The sequence below is a fragment of the Mirounga angustirostris genome, unplaced genomic scaffold, assembly GCF_029215605.1.
Source record: "Mirounga angustirostris isolate CCGP_5_RB_7025 unplaced genomic scaffold, mMirAng1.0.hap1 SCAF_11, whole genome shotgun sequence".
Lineage (NCBI taxonomy): Eukaryota > Metazoa > Chordata > Mammalia > Carnivora > Phocidae > Mirounga > Mirounga angustirostris.
The window spans coordinates 11879270-11901416 of NW_026991719.1; the positions used below are offsets into that span (position 1 = coordinate 11879270).

General features: G+C 40.6%; 1 protein-coding gene across 16 annotated transcripts in view; it reads right to left on the minus strand.

Moving 5' to 3' along the window:
* Positions 1-22147, minus strand: part of PIR (pirin) — a 103156-nt gene that overhangs the window by 36828 nt on the left and 44181 nt on the right. For all 16 annotated transcript variants that reach the window (XM_064573783.1, XM_064573781.1, XM_064573784.1 and 13 more), the window contains one exon: positions 205-289. In XM_064573783.1, coding sequence (XP_064429853.1) covers positions 205-289 — 85 coding nt within the window. The remainder of the gene's footprint in view (positions 1-204; positions 290-22147) is intronic.

The following is a 22147-nucleotide window of genomic DNA, read 5'->3' on the forward strand; positions in this document are numbered from 1 at the left end:
GGGAGGGCAGACAGTCTGGCCCTAATGTTCTATGAATTCTACCTGATCTTCTTTGCTCAAAAAGCCCCAGCAATATTTGTTAAATGTAATTACACATAAACAAAGTTCACAGAACCTTGTGCTGAGGTTCAGAAATGAACACATTTCAGGGAAAGCGGTCCCTTGTTTTTTTTTCTGATGACGAAACCCCAGAAGCCATCATACCTTTAGGAATAGGCTGGCAATGCTTTGCTCCATGGTCCAATTTGAAGTCCAAATATAAGGTTGGTGTGCGAGTATAAATCTTAGACTGAAAAGGAAAAGGAAACCATCAGCATCTTTCCAAAAATAAAGTTCTTCCTCACTTCAGCTGTGCCCTTCTCTGATGAGCCTGGGGCCCTGATGATTATATTAACAATTTCTCCTTGGCAAGTGCTGTTAAAGCAAGGGGATGGGCTACCATACAGCCTCCTCTTAAGGATCTTGGTCTAAAAGTTAGTCCTCCTAGCTTTACAATATGGTTGACAGACTTTCAGGATGACAGCTCTCTCCCTAGAATCATTTCTCAAATACGGTCTGAGGTTAATAGTTTATTGGCCTAGAGTTGCTCCAGCTTTCTCATTTCCAATCTTGTACTTGATATAGTAGGTTATCTCATGCCCAAAATGCATGCTCCTTCCCCAGGTCTCAATAAAGCCATGTCCATTTAAAAAAAATTTTAAAGTGGCCAGTAAATATTTTTATTTGTTCTAACTTGACCCTTTTGCAAAAAAAAGGTCGTTCACCACCACTGGCTTGAAAAAGCCACAATTCCAGATGTGAGAAAGGCAAACTTCTACAGGATTTTCCACTGTAAACAGTGGCTTTGATTCCATCAACGGTTAAGCAGAGTTTGTAATCCACTATGACACCATTTTGAATCATTGGCACAGACCAAAATCCAAGGGATTATCACTGTTGCTATGAATTATATGATGTCTCATTGTTTATCACAAAGCCCCAGTGGTTCTGTTTGACTTTTTAAAAACTGAAAATACACACAAAAATGAAAAAGCACACAACATCAAATTTGGCAAGGATGTAGAGTAACTGGAACTTTCATACACTGCTGGTGGGACTAGAACTTGGTATAAACACTGCGAAAAACTGCTTGGCAGTATGCAGTAGAGATGAATAGATGCATAACCTATGACCCAGCATTCCATACATAGGTGGATCCCCAACAGAAATGTTCACCTAAAGTCAAGTACGTGAGTCTTGATAGTGATACTATCAGTAACAGCCAAACACCGGAACTATGGCAGCTATCTTTAACCACAGAAGGGATAAGTGAGTTGTAATTTACTTATTCAACGAAATCTACTATACAGCAAGAAGAATGGATGAACCCAACTATATACAACAACTCAGATGAATCTCATAATCATAATACTGAGCAAATGAAGGCAGGCACAGAAGACCATATACCGTATGATTCCATTTCTATGAAGTTCAAAATAAGGCAAAACTAACCTATGATGTCAGAAGTCAGAAAAGTGGTTACCCTGGGAAGCTCAGTAGCTGAAAGGGGTTAAAAAGGAGATGTCTGAGGCCAAACAGTATCTGTCTCTTGACCTGGCTTTGGTTTCATAGGTGTGTTCACTGGGTGAAAATTCTTCTGAGCATATATACTTGATTTATGGACTTTTCTGTGTCTATATTCTATCTTAATAAAAAGCTTACATTCATTAAAAACATGCACGTGTAAATAGACCAAAAGAGAATCCAGAGCCTAGAATTATTTACTATCCTTGACAAAGGCATCATTTTGCAGAGAGTACTTCTATAAACACTATGAGGACATGAACATTGCTGCCTTTTCACCCAGGGCCAACCCACAGTGCCTGCCACGTGGTAGGTATTCAGTAAATATTTATCAACTGATTGATTTTCATAATGGAAAAATCCCATGCATAGTAATACATTTATTTACAGTATACATAGGGCATTACTCATCAGTATCTTTACCTACATGCAGCAAAAGGGCTCTCGTCAGGACAGGTGATTTGATATGGTCAAAGTGTATGTCTGTACATTAAATTTTGGAATAGAGAATTGTAAATAATGTTATCAGAAGATTGTTCCCTTTCCTGTGAATATCTCATTTGTGAAGCTTTGGGTTTTAAAAGGTCTGGTAGGTGGTTTTATGTGGCTTAGAAGGCCAAGCTGCATCAATACAGCTTCAAAGATTGCAAAAGAAAATTCCCCTATGCATGCATAAGTGAAACCAGAAACACTTATGGCATTGAGTGCAACCTGAGGCCAAACATTCACAATCAATCTGAAGATGTTGAAACCTACATAAAGCTAGGGCAGCACCCATGGGACACAGGATCTAATTCTCTACGATCCTTAGGTGTGTATGGCACCATCTGGAAAGGATCTGTTTTTTTCTGAAGAAGTCTTCTAAAATTACTTCTAAAAAGATCAAGGGTAGAGGCGCCTGGCTGCCTCAGTCAGTGGAGCATGCGACTCTTGATCTCGGGGTCGTGAGTTCGAGCCCCATGTTGACGGTAAAGATTACTTTAAAAATAAATAAAATAAAAAGATCCAGGGTCAACTTCACGTAATATCATTGATTCCTCTGCCTGGGCAATATTTGGTTCTCCTCCACAAAAAGAATCCATTTCATTTAACTGTCTTTCCTAACTTCTGCCTCAGTAGCAGATGCAGTATCTCTGCCTACAGCGAAGGGATTCATCACAAAGAGGCCCTTGGTTTAATTTTTACTCGAATTCTCCCAGAATGTAGCATAAAAATACTCTTGAGCTAGAAACCTGGAGGCTTGAAAAGCTTTTCCCGCTGACTAACAAAGCACGAATCTTCTACTGGGCTTAGTTCACTATTCTGAAAATCTCGTGATAGGACTCACTGATGTCCAAACCCATGTATGGTTCTAAAATTCTGAGTCAGAAAATTAACATTTACCTCCAAGTTCTAATTTTGAAAGTTCCCTTCTGATTTCTGAGACTAGAGCTGTCGAGAAGGGAGAATGTGTCTGGGGCAAGGGAGGGCAACTGGAACAGGAGGGAGTGAGGAGGGAGTAAGTGGGGAGCCACTGGTTAACTTGCTCTACCCTTGCCCTCCACCGTAGTCATCAATCAGTCTTGCCCTCCCCGCTAGCTCTTTCTCTTTTCTTCCTGCCTCAAGCTTCTCAACCTCATCCATACTGTCCATAAAGAGTAGCCTATCTCACTAAGACTGCCACTACACAGACCCACATGTGCACACATAAACACACACAGAATTCTGTATTTCTGTACTCATTTACAAAAATCTAAACAGAAACCAATGAGATACATTATAAAGCCACAAATATATCCCATCAACTTGCAGTGTGAAAAGGGCTAAAGGGAAATTTTTAACTTATTCTGGAAGTGTTTTTTACATCTATAGCCTAAAAGAGAATCCCAATTCTAATACCCTTTTTTTTTTTACTGAAAATGGGGGCACTGAAAGTTTTAATATAACTCACGTCTTGAATAATCAACTACCCCAAACCTACATGTATATTATTCTGTTTCAATTAATCCATAATGAGATAAAATCAATTTGGAAGCTGTTCCCATGAGTATGTGTAGGTGTATATATATACATGTTATATACACATAGTTTTTTTTTTTTAAGATTTTATTTATTTATTTGACAGAGAGAGACAGAGCGAGAGAGGGAACACAAGCAGGGGGAGTGGGAGAGGGAGAAGCAGGCTTCTGTCGAGCAGGGAGCCTGATGCGGGGCTCGATCCCAGGACGCTGGGATCATGACCTGAGCTGAAGGCAGACGCTTAACGACTGACCCACCCAGGTGCCCCTACACATAGTTTTTGAAAAGCAGATAGCTTTTTTTATAATTTGATCTTCCATGGTAACTCCGTTGAAATAGCAAATGTAAATTATGTTCATTTAACTGAAAGATAATGCCAGCCTTGAATGCACTTTGAGCAAACTTAGATTTAATTTTTCTTTTACACTGTTGATTTGCAACCATAAAGAAAGATCACCATTAGAACATTCTTTCCTGTGTTCTGTTTTATTTTTGTGTGTAGTACTAAACTATTAATATGGTCCTCGAAATAGATTGAGAATTTAATGAAACAAATTATTCTTTCCTGGTTAAAACTTAGCTATCAATGTATACCTAGTTCCACAGAATTAAAACAAATCAGTCCATGACAACCTAAAATAAAATACTATTCTACGAATCCATTTCAGCATCAACAGAAATAACGTACTTAAAGTGCATCAGTGAAATTGTTTTCTTTTTCCTTTTCCCTGTTTTTGTCCTGATCAATACTTGCCTGAACAGGTACTAAAATCCAAGGCTATTCCTCTTTTGTCTTTCTTCCCATTCACATTTCTGTTAAAAATATTTAGGAAACTTATCTTTAAAGGTTTTAGTCTGTGTTTGAAAAATCTAATCGCTTAAAATCTTAGAATTCAAGTATGTAGGCAAAGCTTCCAGTGGGTAACGTAAAACTCTTCGGAAGAGGTTAAGGGTCAATTCTGGCTAACCTACAACAACAGGGGTGCTACCAAATCCAGATAAGCCTTGTCTCTCTCTCTCCATAAATGTCAGGATTAAACCTTTATAGAACCTAACACACCACTTCCTTCCGAACCCCAGCTACCTTCATCTCAGATCCTTCAAAGACTTCCTGCTTACCCTGGCTTTTGGTAGGATACCCTTGTCAAGCTGGCTTCCTGACTCTGCTTTTATTCGTAAATGTGATCTTAATTAAGGAGATGAAATCACTTCCACATGGAAGCCATGCGGCTTAAAACGTCTTCCCACGAGAAAGGAGGGCGCGCATACACTGGTTGCTGTGTGTGAGCAGGGCGCAGGAGGTCTCTTTCATTTCGTCTCTGCTCCTTTCACACGTAACTGCCATCCACTGATTGCTGAATGCTGCTGATTTCGCCACCATGCTGGCTTTCCCTAAAAGCAAGTGGCCGCAATTTGTCACATGTCAGAGCTGTAATAAAAGCATTCCCATTTCTTTGTGGGAAGGATTTCAAAACCCTTTTATGATTTAGTTATTTTTCAGAAAATGCACTCAAATGCTCAATCTTACTATATGTTGCTTAAGCAAATTCCTCTAAGTAATTGTACAAACAAGTGCAAACCCTCAAAACCCTAGAAGAGAAAGAAACAGAATATCCACCTATTCTGGGACCCTCGCCCTCATGTTGGATCATCGCTCTACTGTTGGATATTATGTTTTATGGTATGTTTGGGTCTTTTTTTTGGCATCATTGCTAACTTCTGATAAACATCTTTGCACATAAACCTTTTTTAAATTTAAATTTTAGTTACTGAACATACAGTGCAATATTGGTTTCTGGAGTAGAATTCAGCGATTCATCATTTACATACAACACCCAGTGCTCATCACAAGTGCCCTCCTTAATACCCATCACCCACACACCTCCATCCATCACCCTCACTTTGTTCTCCATTGTTAATTATCTCTTATGGTTTGTATCCCTCTCTTCTTTTTTTCTTTTCCCCCTTCCCATATGTTCATGTTTTCTTTCGTAAATTCCACATATGGGTGAGATCATATGGTATTTGTCTTTCTCTGACTGATTTATTTCGCTTAGCATAATACACTCTAGCTCCATCCACGTTGTTGCAAAAGGCAAGATTTCATTCTTTTTGATGGCTGAGTAATATTCCAGCGTACAAACACACACACACACACACACATTTCCTATCCATTCAACAGTCAATGGGCAATTGGGCTTTCTCCATAGTTTGGCTATTGTTGATAATGTTGCTGCAAACAATGGGGTGCATGTTCCCCCTTTGAATCTATATTTTTATATCTTTTGGGTAAATACCTAGTAGTGCAATTGCTAGATCATAGAGTAGTTCTATTTTTAACTTTTTGAGGAACCTCCATATTGTTCTCCAGCGTAGCTGCACCAGTTTGCATTCCCATCAACAGTGCAAGACAGTTCTCCTTTCTCCACATCCTTGCCAACACCTGTTGTTTCTTGTGTTGTTAAATTTAGCCATTCTGACTGGTGTGAGGTGGTATTTCATTGTGGTTTTGATTTGTATTTCCCTGATGATGAGTGATGTTGAGCACCTTTTTATGTGTCTGTTAGCCAAGTGGATGTCTTCTTTGGAAAACTGTCTATTCATGCCTTGTGCCCATTTCTTAACTGGATTGTTTATTGGGTGTTGAGTTTGAGAAGTTCTTTGTAGATTTTGGATACTAACCATTTATCAGATATGTTTCCAAATATCTTCTATTCCGTAGACTGCCTTTTAGCTTTGCTGATTGTTTCCATTGCTGTACAGAAGCTTTTTATCTTGATGAAGTCCCAACAGTTCAACGGGTCTAGTAAAAAGTTGTTACGGCTGAGGTCAATGAGGTTGCTGCCTGTGTTCTCCTTTAGGATTTTGATGGTTTCCTGTCTCACATTTAGGTCTTTCATTCATTTTTAATCTATTTTTGTGTATGGTATAAGAAAGTGGTCAATTTTCATTCTTCTGCATGTGTCTGTCCGGTTTTCCCAACACTATTTGTTGAAGAGACCGTCCTTCTTCCATTGGATATTCTTTCCTGCTTTGTCGAAGATTAGTTGACCACAGAGTTGTGGGTTCATTTCTGGGTTCTCTATTCTGTCCCACTGATCTATGTGTCTGTTTTTGTGCCAGTACCATACTGTCTTGATGACTACAGCTTTGTAATAGAGCTTGAAATCCAGAATCGTGATGCCTCCAGTTTTTTCTTTTTCAGAATTGTTTTGGCTATTTGGGGTCTTTTGTGGAACCATACCAATTCTAGAATTGTTTGTTCTAGCTCTGTGAAAAATGCTGGTGGTATTTTGACAGGAATTGCATGAAATGTGTAGACTGCTTTAGGTACTATAGACATTTTAACAATGTTTGTTCTTTCAATCCATGAGCATGGAATGCTTTTCCATTTCTTTGTGTCCTCTTCAATTTCTTTCATAAGTGATCTATAGTTTTCAGAGTACAGATCTTTTACCTATTAATTAGGTTTATGCCTAGGTATCTTATTGGTTTTGGTGCAATTGCAAATGGGACTGATTCCTTGCTATCTTTTCCTGCTGCTTCGTTATCGGTGTATAATGATGCAACAGATTTCTGCACATTGAGTTTATATCCTGCAACTTTGCTGAATTTATGTATTAGTTCTAACAATTTTTTGGTGGAGTCTTTCAGGTTTTCTACACAGAGTATCATGTCATCTGCAAATAGTTAAAGTTTGACTTCTTCCTTGCCAGTTTGGATGCCTTTTATTTCTTTTTGTTGTCTGATTGCTGAGGCTTTGACTTCCAGTACTATGTTTAAAAGTAATGGTGGGAGTGGACACGTTGTCTTCTTTCTGACCATAGGGGAAAGGCTCTTAGTTTTTCCCCAGTGAGGATGACATTAGTTGTGAGTCCTCCATATATGACCTTTATGATGTTGAGGTAAGTTCCCTCTATCCCTACTTTGTTGAGGGTTTTTATCAATAAAGGATGCTGTATTTTGTCAAATATTTTTTCTGCATCTATTGACCGGATCATATTGTTCTTATCCTTTCTTTTGTTAATGTGGTGTATCACATTGATTGATTTGTGAATATTGAGCCACCCCTGCAGGCCAGGAATAAAGCCCACTTGATCATGGTGAATACTTCTTTTAATGTACTGTTGAATTCGATTTGCAAGATTTTATTGAGAATTTCTGCATCCATGTTCATCAGGGATATTGGTCTGTAATTCTCCTTTTAAGTGGGGTCTTTGTCTGGTTTGGGAGTCAAGGTAATGCTGGCTTCATAAAATGAGTTTGGAAGCTTTCCATTTCTATTTTTTGGAACAGTTCGAGAAGAATAGGTATTAACGCTTCTTTAAATGTCTGGTAGAATTCCCCTGGGAAGACATCGGGCCCAGGACTTTTGTTTATTGGGAGATTTTTGATTACTGATTCCATTTCTTTGCTGATTATAGCTCTGTTCAAATTTTCTATCTCTTCCTGTTTCAGTTTTGGTAGTTCATAGGTTTCTAGGAATTTGCCTATTTCTTCCAGGTTGCCCAGTTTGCTGGCATATAATTTCTCATAGTATTCTCTTACAATTCTTTGTATTTCTGTGGTGTTGGTTGTGAACTCTCTCATTCGTGATTTATTTGGGTCCTTTCTCTTTTCTTTTTGATAAGGCTGGCTTGGGCTTTATCAATTTTATTAACTCTTTCAAAGAACTAGCTCTTAGTTTTGTTAATCAATTCTGGTGTTTTTGATTCTATATTGTTCATTTCTGTTCTAATCTTTATTTCCCCCCTTCTCCTGGCTCTTGGCTTTATTTTCTGTTCCTTTTCTAGCTCCCTAGGCATAAGGTTAGGTTGTGTCTTTGAAACTTTTCCTGCTTCTTGAGGTAGGCCTGTATCGCAATATACTTCCCTCTTAGGACTGCCTTTGCAGCATTCCAAAGGTTTTGGACTGTTGTGTTTTCATTTTCATCTGCTTTCATGTATTTCTTTAGTTCTTCTTTAATTTCCTGGTTAACCCATTCATTAGAGGTTGTAGGATATTCTTTAGTAGGATATTCTCTAATTCCATGTATTGGAGGTCTTTCCAAAATTTTTGTTGTGGTTGACTTCAAGTTTCATAGTGTTGTGGTCTGAAAATAGGCATGGTATGATCTCGATCTTTTTGTACTTGTTGACGGCTGACTTGTGATCCAGTACGTTATCTGTTCTAGAGAACATTCCATGTGCATTTGAAAAGAATGTGTATACTGCTGCTTTAGGATGAAATGTTCTGAATATATCTGTTAAGTCCATCTGGTCCAGTGTATCATTCAAAGCCATTGTTTCCTTACTGATTTTCTGCTTAGATTTTCTGCTGTGAGTTCAGTGTTAAAGTCCCCTACTATTATTGTATTATTATCAATGAGTTTCTTTATGGTTATTAGTAATCAATTTATATATTTGAGGTTGAGATATAAATATTTACAATTGTTAGATCTTCTTGATGGATAGACCCTTTAATTATGATACAATGCCCTTCTTCATCTTTTGTTACAGTCTTTGTTTTAAAATCTAGTTTGTCCAGGGGCACCTGGGTAACTTAGTCAGTTGTGTCCAACTCTTGATTTCAGCTCAGGTCATGATCTCAGGGTGGTGAAATCAAGCCCTGCATCAGGCTCTGTGCTCAGTGGGGAATCTGTTTGAGATTCTCTCCCTCTCCCTCTGCCCTTCCCCCTGCTCTAAAAAAATAATAAAATCTTTTTAAAAATTAAATAAAAATAAAATCTAGTTTGTCTGATATAAGTATGGCTACTCCGGCTTTCTTCTGATGTCCATTAGCATGGTAGATGGTCCTCCACCCCCTCACTTTCAATCCATGGGTATCTTTAATAAAGTCTAAAATGAGTCTCTTGTGGGCTGCAAATAGATGGATCTTGTTTTTTCGTCCATTTTGATACCCTATGTCTTTTGACTGGAGCATTTACATTCAGAGTGATTACTGAAAGATATGAATTTAGTGCCATCATGTTACCATGGAGGTGGTGTTTCTGGTGATGTTCTCTGCTCCTTTCTAATCTTTGTTGCTTTTGGTCTTTTTTTCTCCACTCAAAGAGACCCCTTAAAAATCTCTTGCAGGGCTGGTCACAAACTCCTTTAGTTTTTGTTTGTCTGGGAAATGATTTCTTTTTCTATTTTGAATGACAGCCTTGCTGGATAAAGAATTCTTGGCTGCCTATTTTTCCCATTCAGCACATTTGAGTATTTCATGCCACTCTCTTCTGGCCTGCCACATTTCTTCGACAGATCTGCTCCTAACCTGATCTGACTTCCCTCATAAGTTAAGGGAAAAGTAGGTTAACTTTTTTTCCCTTGCTGCTTTCAAGATTCTTTCCTTGTCTGTGTATTTTGTGAATTAGGATTCTTTCCTTGCCTGTGTATTTTGTGAATTTGACTTTGATACGCCTTGGCAATGGTCGGCTTTTGTAGAATTTAATGGGAATTCTCTGTGCTTATTGAATTTTGATGTCTGTGTCCTTCCCCAGATTAGAGACGTTTTCAGGTATAATTTGTTCAAATAAACCTTCTGGCCCTTTTTCTCTCTCTTCATCTTCTGGGACTCCTATGATATGAATTTTATTACATTTTAATAAGTTGCTGAGTTCCCTAAATCTACCTTCATGGTCCGTTACCCTTTCATTCCCTCTTCTTTTCAGCTTCATTATTTTCCACAATTTTATCTTCTATTATCACTGACTGATTCGCTCCTCTGCTTTGTCCATCCTCATTTGTATGGTCTCCATTTGGGATTGCATCTCAGTTATAGCATTTTTAATTTAATTTTGGCCTGACTAGATTTTAGTTCTTTTACCTCTGCAGTAAGGGATTCTCTAGTGCCTTCTATGGTTTTTTCAGGCCCAGCCAGTACCCTTATAATCATTGCTGTAAATTCACGTTCAGAAATCTTACTTTTATCTGTACTGATTAAATCTCTGGCCTTTCTACTTCCTATTCTTTATTTTGGGATGAATTTCTCTGTCTCATCATTTTGTCCAGAAGAGAAAAGAAGAAAGAAGAAAAACAAAAACACAAAATAAAAGACAAAGAAAAAAAAAACAACAAGATCTTGGGTGTGTTTTGGTCTGCTTGTTAAAAGAATCCAGATTCCACCCCCCAAAAAAACCTGAAAATAAACAAAGAAATAAAAATATAAATATATAAAGTGTGTGTATGTATATATATAAGAATTTTTTTAATTAATAAAAAATTTTAAAAGGGAACTGAAAAAAAGAAAATAAATGACAAAACAATAAAAATGTCAAGAATAAAAATAAAAAGGAAGCTAGATCCTACTTCCCCTAGAGCTGAAGCTTTGTAGTACTCTATGATCAGGAGACTTGGTTCAAGCGAGTTGTTTCTGCTGGTTTTCTGGGGGAGGAGCCTGCTGGGCTGATTCTTAGGCTGACTTATTTTAGTGGAAATGTGCCTCCAGGGTGCAGGGGGGGCAGAGTTTGGTGTAAGCGGCTCCAGCCTGCACTAGGTGGCGCTGTTTTGCTTCCTGAAGGCTTTCAGTGTTGATGGGAGGGATGAATACAGCGGGACATGGTGGCACTCCACTCTCTTACCCCAGAGTTGAAAGTTCGGGTCCCCCACTCTTCAGTGAGCCCACACAGAAGAGCAATCAATCACCCTACTTGTGTCCCTGGTTTCCATCTAAAACCTGTGTTCACCTGCATATGTCTGAGCTTTTTTATCTCAGGTGAGTGACGGAGTTTCAAAAGTCCAAATTTGGGGATTCCTGCGACATGAATGGGCCCTGTTCCTCTGAGGGAGGGTCTCACTAAGCTTTTGCCATTTCCTGGCTGGTCCCAGGAAAGTGGTCACATGACCTCACAGCGGTTCACAGTTTATGGCAAAATAGAGCAGAAAGCAGGCACCAAGACCCACTGCTATCAGCCAGCTTCCTGGGAACACTGCAGTAGGATAGCACCACCTATTCCTGTGATCCAGGGGATCCTCAGACCATGCTGTGACTCCTGGGATTCTGCCCTCCTTCACCACCTGAGCACCTTTAAGCCAGGCACGTTCCCCACAGTAGCAGACTTCTAAAAGTTCAGATTTTGTGCTCTGCTGTTTATAATACTTTGCAGTAGCCTCTGTAAGTAAGCAGGCTCCCTCCCCACTGCCATATCCATAGATTTAACTCCCCCACATCAACTCTCTGCACCTCCTACCTTCCAAAAGGTGGTCACTTTTCTACTTGTAGACTTGCAGTTTTTGTTCTCTCAGACCTCCAATTGATTTCTTGGGTGTTCAGAATGATTTGATAACTAGCTGTGTTCGAGGGACAAGACAAGCTTAGGGTCCTCCTAGTCCTCTGCCATCTTAACTCCTCCTTCTACACGTAAACCTTTGACCACATTTCTATTTTTTTCCTTCACAGTGAAATTTTGAGCCTAGAAGTCTAGACATTATAAGGGCTCTTGATATATCTATAGGTTTATGGCTAAATGTAATGTGGCCAAAAGCAAACTGGTCAACACAATCACATGACTGAACAGCAATTTTGCTGAACAAGTCTACTGTTAGTCATTGGTTTTTCTAGTCTTGGTAATTTTTCTACACCACAGGGCAGTTTTTCAACTAGTTACATGGTCTAAATGTTGTTTTTTCCCCCCATTTAACCGCCAATTGTTAGGAAGTTAACACATTCCAACAAATCACCTATTGTTGCATATTTAGATGTTTTTCTCCAATAAACCCTTGTCACAAATATAGAACTGAAGGATTAATTTCTGGAGGGAAAAAAGGAAAGAAAAAGAAAAAAGTATCCGAAAAATCTCTGAAAAAATAGACAAAAAGAAAAAATAAGGAAAAAAGCTTAATCTACAAAAAAGTTTAAAGGCACCACCTCCATAGTACAAACACCAATATCTGAACAACCAGGGTCTAGCAGCCCTTGTTTTTGAACAAAAAATCATTTTGACCAATTCTTATAGTAACTGAATTGCTTTTCATCCAAATTGTTTCTTTGTCAAATCACTTGGTAACTACCTCTAAAAAGTGCCCATTTCATCAAAATGTTGACTGGTCATATATATTTTTAATTTTAGCTAACTTAAGAAGCAGAAATTGTTATCTCCTTGCTCTTTTGATGTTGCTATACCTTTGGGTGATATTACTATTAAGTATTATTAATATAAGAATAACAATAGCGGGGTGCCTGGGTGGCTCAGTCAGTGAAGCGTCTACCTTTGGCTCAGGTCATGATCCCAGAGCCCGCTTCTCTCTCTCCCTCTGCCGCTCCCCCTGCTTGTGCACGCTTGCTCTCTCTCTCTCTGTCAAATAAATAAAATCTTTTAAAAAGAATAACAATAGCTAAATATGTAAGGGCTTAGTATGTACCAGGCACTATTCTAGCTGCTTCTTATGTATTAATTAGGCCATTTGTATATCCCATCTTATAAAATATCTGCTCATTACCTAGTTAAGTTTTCACTCATTTATTAATTAGTTCCCTCATTTAAAGAATACTGATTGAGAGCATGTAGTGTGTTAGTCATTGGATATGTATATTGTTGAATAACAGATCTGCTCAGCCTTTGCGGCGTTTCCTTTCTAGTGAGGAAGACAATGTAACAAATTAAATATAAAATTACACATGCTATAATAGAAATAAATAGGGTGTAGAGAGAGAAAATCAGGGGAGCAATGGAAGGCCTTGAATGAACAGAATTGAGGGTAAAAAGTTTCTGGTCAGAGAAACGAGTACAGCCTGTGCAAAGGCCTTAAGGCAGTAAGAGGAGAGTGATATGCAGACACAGAGACGGCTGCAGAGAATGGTATGGGATGAGTTCAGAGAGTCAGAAAAGACCCGGTCAAGTGCAGGCCATTGTAAGATATCTGGGATTTCTTTAAAAATACAACAGAAAAAAAAAAGTACAACAGGAACACACTGATCCAATTTTTATCTTAGACAGATATCTTGAGCCACAATTTGGAGAACTGGAAGGGAGTAAACAGAAGAGAGGAGCCCCCTGAAGAGGCTGCTGCAGTGGGTCTGTCCAGCACTGGACAAGGGATGGGAGTAAGGTAGATAAATTTAAAATATATTTTAGGGATAGAGAGGTTTTGCTAACGGACTGGATGTGGGTTGGGGAGGAGAAGGAATAAGGATGACCACGTTTTTTCTTTGAGCAGTGAGTGCCATTCATTTATTAAGATGGAAAAGACTGGAAGGGAAAGGAGTTTTCACTGGTTTGTTGTCAAGACATGTGGGAGTAGGAGGAACAAGAAGTCAACTTCTACTATTTTAAATGTGACAGGCCTGGGAACATGAAAAAGGAGATGCCAAGAAGGTGGTTGAATAAATGAGTACACAGAGCTCAGAGGTAAGGCTTGCACTGTGAGTATCAGTGTGGGAGTTCTAAGACTATAAATGGCATCTACGTCCATGGGATGGACAAGATCACTTAGGGAGAGGATGTTCGATGAGAGAGAACTCAGGACTGAGATCCAGGGAACTTGAGCATGTAGGGGTCTGACAGAGAAAAGGGGACCTACCCGAGAAAGGAAACTGAAGGAGCAAGGTGCACCGGGAGACAAAAGCACCCATCATCTCAGAGACCAAGGAACGGAGAGGGGGTGTGGAGAAGGAGGAAGCAGTCAATCCATGTATAAAAGAAGAGTCAACGTGAAAAGAAAAGACGACCTCTGGGTTTGGCTACATGGAAGTCAGTGGTGACTCTAGGCACTGATGGGGCTGGACGCCAGGCTGAGAGCACTGAGGATGTTGGGAAGCCGACACAACACGTGCAGACAAATCTTCTGTGACTATGACTGAGTGGGAGCCGAGAATGAGGGGGTAAGGGGGCGTCAAGGGAGTTAGGTGTTTCTCTTTATCAATTTCTATGAAAGGTGTTTTTTTTTTTAAATAAATTAAGGCTACTATGGGCAACTGGGTGGCTCAGTTCGTTAAGCGTCTGCCTTTGGCTCAGGTCATGATCCCAGAGTCCTAGGATCAAGCCCCATATCGGGCTCCCTGCTCGGGCAGGGAGTCTGCTTCTCCCTCTCCCACTCCCCCTGCTTATGTTCCCTCTCTCGCTGTGTCTCTGTCAAATAAATGAATAAAATCTTTTTAAAAATTAATTAAGGCTATTAGACTTTAATAATATTTGCTTTAAAAATCTCCCAGTTTGTTTTTGGCTTTAATTTCATTTACAGCAGTTCTAACATGGGTCGAGCTATCAGTCTTTTCCTTCCAATGCTTTTAAACTTAGAAAGTCTTTCCCCATCCAAAGATCATGTGTCTCCCTACATTTTGCTAGTTCTCAATTTTTAACATTTAATTCTTTATGTTGAATTTATTTTGCTATGAGGTAGGAGATCATGAGCTAAACTGGTATCTTTTTATGAATGGTTAATCAATTGTCCCAGCTGCCTTATCTTTTCCTGATGATTATCTTCTTGGGTCTATTTCAGGTAGGTTCTCTTTCTGTCAATCACAAGGAAGAGACTTAATGAAGAAAACTTCACTAACTAGCTCAGGAGCCCCAACTAACAGAGGAAGATCTATTCCATAAGGGGTTCTTGGCATGATCTAGTACACTTCCCATCGGGCTTTCCAATCTCCTCGTCCTACTCTCATGGTCTGCTGGGCTTTGCACAGAGGGGAAAAAACCCACCAGCACAGACCCTTTTTCTCTACCATTAACACCTTCACACACACTCAAGAAACTCACTGCCAGACCCCTCGGCCCCCAAGTGGAGAACCATACCTTACTCTTTCTCCTGGGGATCTTAAGGCTTTGAAGAAGTGAAAAGTACATTTACCACATTATTTAAAGCAAACTTCTGATCTCATCGCTCAGAATAAGCTGATGCCCTTCAATGAAATGGTAAGTTTTCTGTCTCCAATCCAAAGCACTCAGATTTCTGAGTTCTTGATTATTTTAAAGAATTCTGAAAAGGAGTAGGAAAGATTAGTTTCCATCCTCAGTGCCAAAGGTATCGTGGGAGGATTAAAACTTCGTAATCATATTTTGACATATACATGAAGTGCTACATAAAGAAACAAAAAGGAACACTTGGGCAAAACGCCAACAACTCTGTATGGGGTGAGAGAGAGAGCCAGACATTTTTAACTTCTATCAACCATAAAGGATTTCAGGAAATCTTGAGCATCAAGCTGTCCAGCTGACAGAGAATTCTGGACATAGCCACATTAGCCTTCAGTCCAGGGTCTACAGCATCTTATCTTGAGCAGCCCTGTTGTCAACAGTAACAGTAACACCTTCTGTTTAGGAGAGGGGTAGTGAGGAGGGAAGAGCTAAAAGAGGAAGGGAATAAAGATGCTGACAGGACTCGCGATCCTGATATTTAAGCAGAGGCATGTTAACTGTGAAACTGAACTTGGACTTCTTCACTATTTGAGTCAGCATTATTGCCTGAAGTTGGGCTCGAGATGTTTTAATTTTTTGGAAAATTAAAACCAGAGGAAGAACAAATACCCATCCCTTATATGAATGACCCACCCATAATCTTACAAAGACAACAGTACAGTAAAACCACAATGACCCCCAAATATGTCAACAGGGAGCCTTCCTATCCCTTGCCTCCTATCCATGGGTAACGTGTTCCAAGGTTGAGCCAGCAAATCTATTAACTGATGCTAGAATATTCCTCATGGGGCTTTATAATATTTTTCATCTCTATTAGTTACATTTGGTATTTACTAAGATGTTTTTAAGGGTTCTTGCAAGAAAGTGCATCAAGATGGCAAGCTATTTGGCAAAGATAAGATCTCACAGAGCACCGGGACGGATACCTCTGTGCAGATATGATTAAGGGGGAATTTATTATGGCACAGGGCTTCTCCTACGTGATCGTTTACAGGACATTCTGACCCAGTCAGGGGTATCTACTTGTACAGTTACATGCCTGAAGGTACCCTTTTGGTGTAGAAAGAGAGAAAATTTCATTCTGAAGCTGCCTTCCATGAAAAAGAGATAAGGCAAGCGGGGGAGATCGGAGGGGTAGACGAACCATGAGAGATGATGGACTCTGAAAAACAAACTGAGGGTTCTAGAGGGGAGGGGGGTGGGAGGATGGGTTAGCCTGGTGGTGGGTATTGAGGAGGGCACATTCTGCATGGAGCACTGGGTGTTATGTACAAACAATGAATCATGGAACACTTCATCTAAAACTAATGATGTAATGTATGGGGATTAACATAAGAATAAAAAAAAAAAGTAAAAAAAAAAAAAAAGAGAGATAAGGCATTCCCAAACTGGAAAGAGACACACTCAGCAAGTTTATGCACCAGGGCTGAATGGTACGGCAAGGGAGAGGTGCTGTGCAAATAAAACGGGGCAAAATTCAGGAGACCTGAGTCTGGGCCTAGATTCCTTCCACAATGAGCTGTGTGACCTTGGAAAAGACTGTCACCTAGGTGGGGCTGCAGCCTTCTCCTATACCAAGTGGTGGAAGAGCTGGAGAGCTGAGCTCTCCTGTCTACTGTTACCTGACATTCTGATTCCAACAGAAGAAAAAGGAAGAGTAGGTCTTGGTTGGCTCTAAAAAGCAACTCATAGTGTCACGAACTCTCAACTCTTGCTGCCCTAAGAACTTCATTCATAGCCTAATACACAATTATAGCAATGAAGGAGGTGAATGAATGGCAAGTTTCTTGTCCAACTATTATGTAAATAGGCCAGAGATGGCCCCTATGTTGTTTAGCCCAAAGTCTGCTGAAGCCAACTTAAATTCTCCTGCATCCAATTGCTTTAAATATATTCCAAATAAACATATTTTTAGCCATTTAGAGCCCAGCTACTACACATACCCTACGAAATCGCACCCACCGTCTCCTAGCAATAAACAACACCCTGCAGCTAGAAAAGTCCCCCAAATGCTGCTGCCCTTTGGAGCTCTCTGTCCCAGGGGCCCTCTACCTTGTTGCTGAGCGACATCATCTAGACAGGTAGGCCCCCTCTCTGATTTCCCCTACTCTCCCAGGAAGTCTCTTGCGCTATTCCCCTTCTGGGTGTGGCCTTGTGCCTCTGTCTCTGGAAGGTTCCCAACTGTAAGGCACCTCCCTTCTTACGCAACCTTGTCCATGCACCACCCAAATAAAGCTTTTGTTACCGCCTCTCATGAACCTGTCTCTTCCTTGATCAACTTCCAAATCCCCAAACTTACTACACCAACCCATCTAAATAAAGTAAGTATATAAACAGGCTCCAGAAGTATTGAATATGGCCTCCGCTCTATCCACAAACAAAAGAGGAGGTTCCCTACTATTCAGCAACAGCTCTGAGAAATTAAAGAGTTGACCAAATCAACTAAAGGGCTGGAGACCCACTCCTACCCCCATCTGGGCAAGTAGGAAGTGGTCAGCTCCTTAGCAAAATTACTGATGGGTCAAGAATCTCCTCTGAACCCTTCAACAATACATCTCTCCTCGTAGGCCTCCCTGTCTTCAAAGTTTCCACAGATAAAAACCTGTTCTCGGCAGAAAATCTGATTTATGCTGGGTTGTGCCAAACTGGTAAGGACCTGTGAGCTTGTGGTTTAGAGCACAAACTATGGAGCCAGACATCTAGTCAGAATGCCAGCTCTGTCACTCACTAGACGCATAGCTAACCTCGCTGTGCCTCAGTTCCCTCTCTCGTTACGTTGCTGTGAGAACCCAAGATAAATCACACAACATGGTGCCTCCTCAGAGTCTCTCAGCCTCACCAGCTCCTGAGCCCTTGGCCCCCTCCTCACTGACTGCCCCCACCATGGTGGGAACCACAGCAGCTCCAGAGCTCCTGGGCCTGAGGCGGACCAACAGACTGACTGAGGCTCTGGATGCACACCCAGCCTGGAATGATGATCCAAGCCACGGGATGTGGTACGCACCCTCCTCAGGAGCTGTCTCAAGTGGCCAGGTGACACAGTCCAGAAGGGCATTAGCCCTTGCCAATGGGGTGAGCTTTGGCCAAAGAGGGACGGAAGATGTGGAATGACAGAAAAATTCTTCTCTCTTTCTCCATTAGAAAGTCCTGAGGTAGGGTTTTCTGAACAGGCATCCTGTACCACCAAGTATTTGTCTCATTTCCTTTCTCCCTCACACTCGCTGCCCTGGGATCGTAGGGAAGACCTGCCCCAGGCTCTGTTTTCCAAAGAACCCAAGTAAAATTGGTGGGAAAAAATTAAAAAATAATAAAAATAAATAAAATAAGAAATAAAATAAAATATTAACCAAAAAAAATCAGGAGAAAAAAACTGATACAAGTAAAGCACTCAGAACTTCACTAATACAGTTGCCACTAACCGTGAGGCTATTAAGCACATGAAATGTGCTCGGTGTGAATCGAGATGTGCTGTAAGTGTAAAATGCACATTGGATTTCAAAGACTTAGTACCAAAATGTAAAATATCTCATTATAAACTTACACTAACTACATGTTGGAATGACAAAATTTTGGATAACTGGGCTTGAATAAACAATTAAAATTAATTTCACCTGTTTCTTTTTACTTTTTTAAAAAAGATTTTATTTATTTATTTGACAGAGAGAGACACAGCGAGAGAGGGAACACAAGCAGGGGGAGCAGGAGAAGGAGAAGCAGGCTTCCCGCCGAGTGGGGAGCCCGATGCGGGGCTCGATCCCAGGACCCTGGGATCATGACCTGAGCCGAAGGCAGACGCTTAACCGACTGAGCCACCTAGGCGCCCTCTTTTTACTTTTTTTTAAATGTGCCTACTGAATATTTTAAATTACATGTTGCTTCCATTACGTTTTTATTGGACAGCCCTGACTTAGATTTTAGTACCTTGTAAGTCCACAAGAGAGATTAGTTGTTTTCATTTCCCTTCCCAAGAAGTTCTAGAGATTTGCTCTCAGTAAAGCCTAATGATAAAAAGAATGTGGGAACAGAAAGGGAGACAGACAGGGAAAAGGGAACAAATATTTGTTAAGTACCCTTAATTATATATCATACAAATACTCGAAGCCTATTCATTATTATCCTCATTTGGCAGATAAGGAAGTAAGGGCTCAAAATAATTTTCCCAAGGTCACAGAGGTATTAAACAGACCTGAAAACTGGACCCAGGTCTGCTTGACTCCACAGTCCATGCTCTTTTCAATCTAGCATACTGTCAAAGGATTGGCTCTCATGGTCTGGTATGGTTTCAATAAGTGAGGTTTTTTGACATATGTTAGGGCTTCCTAGAATTCCCTTAAATCACCTACCCAGGAGGTCAACTACACTAACCAAGTTAAAAGCTGCTGCTGAACACAAATCAATCAATCGATATCCCCCTCACCCACCCCTCTCGCTTTGAGTGCAGGAAAGGGAATTCAATTGGTCCATGGCACGTGGTCATCATACAGCCACGAGAGCCCCCTTTGTTTTGTATTTTTCCCCATTCAATCCCATTCTCCCACTGGCTCTTAGTTGAGCACACATAATGAACAGCCTTTCAATAATACCCTTCATATGTTTATTTAGATCTACAGGTGTCCTTGAAAAGTGTTACTGTGTGCAAAACTGCTTTCTTGTTCTGATTTATGCCACACTGTTTCCTAAAATCTAATAATGTAGACATAAGTAAATATAAATCTATTGCCTCTGGCAGCTACATCATGTTCCACCATACGTAACTACCATATCCTACTTATCCGGTCCTTAAGTGGTGACTCCGACATTGTCTCCGACTCCTTTCCACCACCCGTAATGCTGAGATGATCACTGCCACAGGTCTACTTGTTGAAGTTTTGCTGGAGTAAATATCCAGGAGCAGAAATGCTGGGGCATACTCTCTATATTCTGTGTTAGCTTCACTAAGTAACCAAGCATTGCCGGCTCACTCTCCACAATGAATACAGTTAGTCACCTGCCATGCATGAAGTTTCTAGTTCTTCCCATCCTTGCCACACTTGACAATACCCAACTTCCTAACTTTGGCCAATCTGAAGGGTGTCAAGTGGTAACATATTATTTGAATGTCCATTTCTCTGCATATGGATTAGAAGAACATCTCTTCATATTCTTATCGGCCTTCCATAGTTGGGTAAAAGATTTTCTTAAGACCTGGTACCTGGAGTTGCCACCAACACAAGCCTCTGACTTTTCAACAAGGCAAGAATGTTTCAGCTCAGAGGGTGGAGGACTATGGACACATGGCTTTCTTCTCCCAGCTATAGTAATGCTCTGGACTGACCATGTTCATCAATTTTCTGCAGATATAAACACTCTAGGGCTTGGAGATTTGGTTGTACAATGAAATCTCATGGAAGCAGGGCTGGTATTGCCATAAATGTGTCTCTTACTACCTTCTGGGACTACTTCTCAAGTGAGATGAAGGAGAAGCGGTGTAGAAAGAATTCAAGTTTGGCATCCTGATGGAGCCACATCCAGTCTGGGTGACACGCCAGGCTATGGTGCTTATAAAGGACAAGAAAACCTGTACTCCCCCCAAGCAAAGCAGAATTAAAGTTGGGTAAGGAGGCTTTGGGACTTTATTTAGCATGTAATTAGAAATTATAATTTCTTTTGACTCAGTTTATAAAAGCAAGAGGTTTTAGATCAGGGGTTTAGATTTCTTCCTAGAAATCTGATGATGGGAGAAATGTGTGTTCAAGATTGGGACATTTTAATATTTAGGTAACTTTTATGCTACCACTTGGGCTTCTCACACACCTGTCAGCATGGTTGGGAATAATTCAACAGGGAACTAGCCTAGAATACAATGCGCCTTGGTATTTGTTTAATGAAAATACTCTCTATACTCATTTCAGACCCTTCTGGGGGTAAAATTTATCCCAGAGAGTTGAAGTTAGCTTTGGTGGGAAGAGGTCCACAGTGACAAACTTCTGTCCTTCCCCGAGGGGGGGGGGGGGGGGGGGCGGTCACTGCTAAATGTCAACTCCAGTACATTAAGAAACAACATGCTGAGGAATACTGGGGGAGCCTCCAGACCCCTCCCTAATGTCCCCATAAGGGGTGGAGGGGAGAGGGAAGGATAGGATCCTGGTGGTAAGGGCAGTCCAAGGAACTGAGCATGCTCAGCTAGGCTGTTTGCTCTCTCTCTCTCTCTGTCTCTTCTGCCACGAGCTAAGAGGCCAGCCTCTGAAAATGATGCCTATGACTCTAAGCTCTGCCAGGACATGTTTAATGAAGTGCAGGAAGTATTAAAAGCGCAAAAGGTCTCAAGAGACAAGTCATGTGCCTTTATCCAGATTTTACTGGTAATAAAGATGACATTTGGATCCCCATCTGGCTAACTCCTCAGAGTCTATGTCTCAATTCACCCTGAGATTGGGAGGGGAAGAGATGATAATGACCTCTTGATCCTCTCCTCTACCTCAGCTCCCTCCATTTGACTTCCACCCAATTTGAAGTCCTCTTCTGCTTTTGTCTGGCTGACAGACTCTGGCAGTTAAAACCTATGGAAACACTTAATCACAGCCACCAGAAATCTCGCTCAAAACTTCGTTTGCACTGATCAGTAACAGATGGCCTCGAATCAGTATCTGATGCTGGGAAAGTCTACTAGCCAAGCCTCGGGAGTGACTCGGAGACACTCAAAATCTCCAAGGCACACAAAGATGTAAGTGGTTCTGACTCCTGACAAGCTGAGCTGGCCAGGACTCA